General features: G+C 41.2%; 1 protein-coding gene across 1 annotated transcript; it reads right to left on the bottom strand.

Moving 5' to 3' along the window:
• Nucleotides 1–865: 865 nt before the first annotated feature.
• On the bottom strand, nucleotides 866–5,295 carry LOC101859615 (alpha-(1,3)-fucosyltransferase fut-1-like). The gene is made up of 2 exons (XM_005090197.1): nucleotides 5,187–5,295; nucleotides 866–1,716 (listed from the first exon to the last, which is right to left on the bottom strand). Exons 1-2 carry the CDS (start codon nucleotides 5,293–5,295, stop codon nucleotides 866–868), a joined length of 960 nt encoding a protein of 319 aa, XP_005090254.1.
• Nucleotides 5,296–8,263: the final 2,968 nt, after the last annotated feature.

Raw genomic sequence — 8,263 nt, 5'->3', positions numbered from 1 at the left:
ACACACATACACACACACGCATGCATACAGACACACACACACACACTTACACACACACACACACATACACACACCCATACACACACACACACACACACACACACACACACACACATTCACTCCACTGACAAAGGGTTCAATCCTGGTAAAAGTCGATAGAATGAAGAATCACACAATTTCTAGTACATTATTATGTACAGCGGAATCAGTTTGATATAATAACACGTTTAATATGAAAACGGTAGAAGCACGAAAGAAAAGAAAAGGCTCGATTTTTTCCCCTTCGATTTGAGCAATCTCTCTTACTTCAGCGAAAATCTGGCTAAGCAAAAGAGAATCCAGCGGTCCCAGATATTTATATTAAAAAAAAATAATAATTAAAAAATAATAATAATACATATAATAATATTATTATTGAAAATGATCTGCGTTTAAACGTGTTTATCTGAAAACCTGGAATGAATTCCCGAAAAAAAAGAGAAAGCAGCAAAGAGCAAAGAGGTTATCTGAAGGGTCAGTTATAACGCTGTACATTCAGGGTGACATAATACACAGTATAGTCCAACTCTTGATCTCCTGTCTCTAACTGTGTTTCGTTCATACGTCGGTCTGTCTATTCGTCAAGTTTTCTGTAGGATTTTTGTTACTGTCTGTCTGTCTGTCTGTCGGTCTGTCTTTCTCTCTCTCTCTCTCTCTCTCTCTCTCTCTCTCTCTCTCTCTCTCTCTCTCTCTCTCTCTCTCTCTCTCTCTCTCAGCTGGGAGGACAAGGTAAGCAGCATTGGTTTAGTAATTTAAACAAAAGTCTGTGTACATGTGTGTGTGTGTGTGGGGGGGGGGGGGGTTGTTCAGCCTAGTCACAAATCTGTTAAATATCTCGAGGTTTATAACATTTCGATTGCTTATACCAAGCACTGATGTCTGGAACAGACTTTGCAAATCTGTCTAAGTTCCAAAGCCGTTGACACATTTGGCATATTGACACAGCCTCATACCTGTTTTCCAGGTATGGTGGCTTTATTCCAGTTAGCAGATAGTCCTCGTAGATTGTGAAATACTTGTCCTTTTCTGCCAAAATTTGTATATATTCCTGGTCATGAGAGTCGAGGTGTATTAATCTCTTAGCCAGCTCTTTTGGGGACTTGTAGTCGGCAGTGTTGATAAAAATTTCAGACGGTGCAATGTTTGAATATTCTCCAATTCCTCTAGCTACTAGCACTGTGTCGAGGTTAAGGTATTTGTAGAATTTTTCTGTAATATAATTATCACAAAAAGAGTTTTCAAACCCTAAATAAAACGTGTAATCCCTGCTTAATATCTGGTTGCATTTTGCGTCCAGTTTCCGGGGACATTTGAGGGGAGAAGAGCCACCGAAAATATCCACAGGGATGTACTTCTGCAGCTCTCTCACGTATTCGTCCCTCTTGCTCTGAGCGCCCTTGTGCGAGACCATCCACACGGCCATCTTGGATTTCGACGCCACAATCTCCGTGTAGTTCTTGTGGTGCGGAACTGGCCGTCTTCGGAGCAGAGCGTAGTAGGATTGGATATCCGAGTCCATCCGGTACGACATGGTCCAGTTGAACACACCCAGCCACTGACTGGTGTTCAGGCGGTAGCGTGGAAAGACATGTCTGTGAAGGGTCGGCGGTTCTATCTGGTAGTAGACGAAGATTTGTTCGGGGCGGCGGGCAGGGGGAGGCTCCTCTACGAATTGGCCTTGGAGAGAAAGGAGAAAAAACAACAAAAACACCGACACACAACAAAGTCATGAAGATTGTTTTAGAACAAGAAAAAGTTAATAGTTCCTGAGATGTTTTTCAGCAGTTCAAAAGGAGATACACTCACGCGTGCACGCACGCACTGCGCACGCACGCACTGCGCACGCACGCACGCACGCACGCACGCACGCACGCACGCACATATACACACACAAACCCCTATTTGAACGCCGTTGAAAACGCAACACTTCGTGCGCAGAGTCTGAACACGTCTGTATCAAATGAAGATAATACATTAAAAGAAGCGTTTTTTGAAGTGTATTTAATTTCCAACAAATGTGAACCATTTTGATCGCACACTTAAACTGATTTTGATACATTGTCTTCCTTCTTTCGGAGTAGCCTACCCCCTTTAGGCACATTTGCAGATAAACACGAATCGAAACTCAATAAAGACCTCTCACTCTTAGTAAATTGTATGGCCATCATTAAGATGTACATGTATACAGACTTCTTCACAAGCATTTTTAAAAATAACATTGTCTATGTTTTGTTGAGAAATTCTGTCCTACTTTCGAGGCAGCGCGATCTCCCAATAGCTGCAGATTCGCAAAACAGCAAATGCTTTGCGGTTCAGTTCTTCCCATACGTGCGCTGTTGGAGACATGCCCGGTACTAACACTGGCCAGTCCTTGACATTAATGTTATGATCTTCCAGAAACTGCATTGTTTGTTAAATATGCAGTCTAGGGGCAGGAGTGTCGAGTTGGGTGACTGAGAGATTCTGATTTTTTCTTCGTGCTGTTTCGCACCGTGAAGACGGCGCTGTTGTCGTGGCTTCGCTAATTGCAGTCCTAAATAAGGCGTTCTTGATCTAAGTCCTGAACTTACTACTCCGCGCCTCACGCTGATGAAAGAAACAATTTTCACGCACTCCATGCATGCCTTGAGCCGTTGCTTTTGAGGAACGAAACGATTTCGCATATATGCGACAGCAAAATCTGCCTCTCTTGAACAGAGCTGGCCACTAGAGACTGTCCTATTCTTTGTCCGTCCCGGACATTACAAGTGTGCTAACATCTAAGTGTAAGTCGATAACAATACAATACAAGCAATGCGTTTTAGCCGTATTGCTGCTTCTCAGGCAGATTTTCTGCGATGAACCGTGCGGAAGCGACAGCAGTGGCAATCAGCCTCGCTCAGTTGAGGAGTCTTGTAATGGAAGGAAAAAAAAGATCGAATAAAAGCTAGGACTTTTGTTTGAAAAGAGCTACGGGTCAATTTTCAGGTAAATAATTTTAAATTCTGTTGTAATGTAGCACTAATGAGCACATTTGACTAAAGCATCGTTTACTGTATTGTCATGAAAGGTACTCATGGAAATAGCAGAATTAGTGAATGGGTGTGTGGACTAACATCTGCTCACTTGTGTCTCCAAAAATCGTGACGATTGGAGCTTATTTTTGGCCTAAAAACATTTCTTTGGAAACGTTGCATTTTTAATGGCGTTCAGTATATTAATATATATATATATATTATATATATATATCTATCTATATATTTATATTTATATATATATATATATATATATATATATATATATATATATATATATATATATATATATATATATATATATATACAGTCGAACCTGCCCTGACGGCCACCTCTATAAGACGGCCACCTGTACAAACGGCCACTTTCCATTTCCCCCCTTGCGTTTTTTCTATATAATTTAACTGTGTAAAACGGGCACCTGTCCAACGCGGCCGTGGCCACCATATTTTAACACACAACCCATATCACACTAAGCAAAAACACCTGTCTTAGACGGCCACCTTAGTGACTCCATTACGTTTTGTCATAAATTGTGCATTGGCCCCTGGCGTTGTGGGCGAGCCGTCATAATTCAATCACCTGTCGTTGTAGTTAGGTAGTTCCTCCAATTGATCATGTTGCGTAGGCCCCTCCCACTGTTGACCAATAGGTAGGCTACCAATTTTCAGCTGCTGGTGAGGTAAGCGTGTGATCCCTCATAACCCATAAGCGACGCCCAGAACTCATACACAAATCGTAAGTGAGATGAGTGGTCACTGTTTACCCAGTCTGTAACAAAGTAACAAAGGACGTCAACATGAACTTGTGACAGAAGCGTCTATCGTTCTCCGAGTGGTGGCGACCCATGTGTTTGTTTTAACATGGCACTCGATTCTTCCTTATCTGATACATTTCGTTTTATTGTCCCCCTTGTGCAAAATCAGCAACAAAATAAAAATTACAAACAAAATACAAACTAACAGCAAAAACAACAACAATGCGGCTACTTTCGATTGGGACCTCAGATGGGAATGGTTTTTCTTCTTTATCTTGATCAGCCCTGCCTAAGACGGCCACCTGTCTTATACGGCCACTTTTCTCCTTGACAATGGGTGGCCGTCTTACACAGGTTTGACTGTGTATATATATATATATATATATAGTTTAAACTCGTGATGTTTGCGCTATAAATCACATCACAGTCCCAAGTCTGAAATGCAAAAGGGAAATGATGATGCAAAGAAAGAGCGAATAATGAAAAAGAAAAACCCAAAAGGAGACAGGAAATGCCAAATCTAGGCTATACAAAAGTATGCCAAGTGCTTTGTGAGTTACGAAGATGTTCTCAGACAACCCGGAATTTAAATCATATTTTACTTAAAAGAAATTCAATATGAAGAAAACAATAAAGCTGGCAGTAATACAAATATCATATCAGATGCATTTTTCAACCACATGCAGGGATTTATCACAGACCTTTAGACTTACATAGATATATTTGAATGATATTGTAGGCTATTATGTAATAAGAAAAAACAAACAAATATTAACCAGAAGAGGAAACCGACTTACCATTGACGATTATAGCAGAACTTGTAGCTGTGTACTTTCTCTCTGAGGTGATGAGGCAGGGGAAGTCAGGGCACATACGCAACGGTTTTAGTCCTAGAATTGGGCCTGTGTGCGCCTTGTCTTGCCACCACAGTATTATTTTTTGCCAGTCTTGGAGCTTTTGGTTCTTTACCCTCGCCTCCTCCCTGACAGAACGAAAGGATTTCACTCTGTGAGACCTACCCTCGAAGAAGAAATCCTCTTTAAACGGTACGTTTGGTTCGAATTCACTTGAGTATAGAGAGTTATTTTTTGGTTCGTGGAAAGGAAACGATCTGTACTCTACGCCATTTTCTCTCCATGTTGCCTTTCTTTTTTCGATGAGGTGAGGATTAAGGCCAAATGATGATCTTATGAACTCTTCTTTCCATTCTTTGCCAACCAAATTTTCAAGATCGTAAATGTGCCTGGTGACAGGAGCGTAAGGAGGAAGGGGCTTAATCCTTAACTTTAAAAACGTGTTCAGATGTTCGGGGTATGTCGACAGGTTTGATGTTATCCGCAGGTTGAATGCACCCCACGACCGTGATGTGAACTTACCCCACGGCTGCGATGTGAATACACCCCTCTGTTGCCAAGGAGACGTCCACGCTTGTTGCCAGGAGACTTCCGGCTTTCCTCTGGTGAAGGCTCGCAGTTGGTTCGCCATTTTGAGGATGATCGAGGTAGCAGAGAGTAAGGTCAAAGCGAAGATTAGAATGCGGATGCGGCGGTGAAACATCTTGGATGGTTCTGGAATACAAATGGGATTGGAAAAAAATCTAAAGGAAAGCAAATGTAGGGGAGTTGTTCAATAAATAGATTACTTAGGACCCTTGAGAAAAGTTCGTCGAAAAGCGGTCTGGATGGGTGAAACGAAGACGCATTTTAAAAATATCATCATTTGCAAGTGCCAGACGTGAATGAAACACACAACGGTGATCATAGTTCTCAATTCATTTCTTCGCTCGAGATCAGATGCTCCCAAAAAATCTCACATTCCATTGGTGTTTTCCCGTCACCCAACTATTCAGGTTTTCTAAATATGCCACGATACGGTGGAATCAGGTGCTCGTCAATTTGTAGGCATATTGAGTCATTTGTATAGACCCTATTTTTAAAGCAAATGCATATGCCTTTCTTTTGGTGTAAAGAATGTCCATTTTTCATGAAAACAAGTCGAGATATTTGAAATTTGAAGGACGCGGCGGTCACCAGGTGTCAGAGGTTAAAACGGCTAGAAAATGACCGCCAAATTTAGATTTCAAATTTGTCTGTTTTTGTCTAGCCTTTCACGGCCAGAAGCCGATGTCCTAATCAGGTCATTACAAACAGTGCCTCCATGGCATTCTCATAAGTACTCTAATATATAAGTAAGTTGTCTACCTTGCTGCTCTAGTTTTTAGTCGTTAGTATGTAACTAGTGATGTACCTACAAAAACTTTTTGCGCCATCTGAAAGTTTTATTCCTGTTTGAAAATACATTCCTTCTTGGATTTTACTGAAAACGTTGATCAAAGGCACCAAAAAATGTTAATTTTCAGTTTCCAAGGGAACTATAGTTTTGGACATCACCAAACTTTGGTGGCGCTTTTCTAACTAATTTTACCTCTGACATCAGGCGACCCACACCTGCTTTATTTGCAAATATCTTGACTTCTCGTTTTAGAGAGATGGATATTTTTCGTGAAAAGCAAGACAAATGAATAAGCTTTATGACGATACCAATACATTATATGTCCAGAAATGAGGATTGTCTGATTCCATCGCGTCGGGACACATCTGTCTCATTCAAACATTGGTAGGCCTTTTCGAACTCGTCATGAAACAAGAACGCTTGTCACTGTCTCACAAAAACATTGTCCACCTCTTGGCATACTGTTAAATTAACTGAACAAAAGACAATTCATTATAACCAAGAATATGTTAACTGGCGTCTGTAGTGTAGGGACTACATAGACGCTTCACTGTTACACGCAAAAGACCCGAGATCGATTCCCGTGTGGAGAGAATTTTTATCGAGGATCTCGGTCTTTCCGCTGGGACGTTGTATCCCTATCAGCCCGGGTTGGCCCTGACAGGTAAGGTTGAAGTTGAAGTCCGCCTCCTAAATAATCTAATTTTTGTCTATTGGGGCGTACAGACACCAGCATCTAAAAAAAATAAATAAATAAACACAGCGTTCACACAGACTTTGATTTAGTGCATCATGTCACACAACCACATTACTGAAGAGCGCCAAAACCCACATGTATTTTGATACTCCTTCATAATTATGCTACACCAGGGGCGGTTCCTGGGGCTAGAAGTAGACGTGCACGATTAAGCTATCGCATGCTGAAGATAGTCAAGGGCATACTAAATGAGACGGTGTATTATCATAATTTTAAGATTTAAGTTGGTGAGGGAGGACCTCGTGCTTTTATTTTCATTCTTTTTACTTGTCGCTTTAATTTCTAGTTCTAAATTTGTTTGTTAGCTAAACACCAATTTCGTTCCTCCTGCATTGGAATTGAACACTCAAGTAATAAATTTCACTACTCAACTACAAAACCATTCAAAGGCACAACTCTTAGGACAGTCACGCGCACCTCCCTCAGGTTCACGATCACAGAGTCACTTAAAATAGTGGCAAGACAGACAATGAACCAATCACAATTCACTTGAGCACTCCGCTGGATTGCTCCGGGGCTCACATAATATTGGCAAAGAATAGCGTACGGTTTATCCCGTTTATTTTTTAGACTTCCTACTGTGGGCTATGTTTCGGCACTATTCGACAGGAGCACATCTGAGATGTGCCGTCTTACTGATATTAATGTACCGCCAAACTCGCTACGAGTGTCGTCATCGCTTGGGTTATCCCCAAGAGCGATTTATAAGTCAGGTTACACTGTTGAATACATGCATCCTGTTATGTTTAGCTAATGCGCGTTAACTTTGGCGTGGCATAGTAGATGTTTTACGGCGCTATAGACACAGAAATGACAGTTATGGTGCCAGTGAGGACCCTGTTTTGATAAAATACTTGGCTAGTGTTTGTTTTTGGCTTCTTTTATTTCATTATTGTGGGTGTAAAAAAAAAAAATAGAACATTAAAAAAATTTGGGCGGCACTGCTCGACCGTGCTCTGTGGACGAACCGCGCCTGTACACAGTACATATACTGCATTCTTCCTACCGTTTTCCTCCCTGATGATCTGCAAAAATCTGAAAAACCTCCTACATAATAGGTCTCTTTCCAAGACATCTATGCTTCTCCTAGAACCATGAAAATTCTATTTAGTTATGCGGTTCCCACAGTGTCCCAAGAGAAAGAAGAACGAAGTCGATGAAACAAACTCCTACAGCTCTGTTAGGAATCTAACGAACGTTTTTGAGGTGTGATTTGAAGAACTTAACCATTGCACCACGAAATCTGCAACTGTAATGGTTAATAGCCTCAGGGGGTAAATAAATACTGGAAATATAGCCACCGATAAGTTGGCTTTCCGAAGCGTTGGTAATGTGCAGAACACAAGAACTCTGTTTCCTTTTGACATTTTTTGTTCTTAACCGTTCAATACAGTGGGGAAAAGTTTGTCTTTCATCCGGGTGCCCATTGGTCAAAACTATCTGCATTGCATGGCCAGGTCGTAT

The sequence above is a fragment of the Aplysia californica genome, unplaced genomic scaffold, assembly GCF_000002075.1.
Source record: "Aplysia californica isolate F4 #8 unplaced genomic scaffold, AplCal3.0 scaffold00013, whole genome shotgun sequence".
In the NCBI taxonomy this organism is placed as follows: domain Eukaryota; kingdom Metazoa; phylum Mollusca; class Gastropoda; order Aplysiida; family Aplysiidae; genus Aplysia; species Aplysia californica.
This window is presented reverse-complemented; position numbering and strand designations above follow the sequence as displayed.

Excerpts from the sequence above, each read along its gene's own strand:
- LOC101859615 (XM_005090197.1), bottom strand. The coding sequence starts at position 5,295 with ATGGCGAACCAACTGCGAGCCTTCACCAGAGGAAAGCCGGAAGTCTCC. Across the intron at positions 1,717-5,186 it reads ATTCACATCGCAGCCGTGGG|GCCAATTCGTAGAGGAGCCT; the intron begins GTAAGTTCACAT and ends TTTCTCTCCAAG.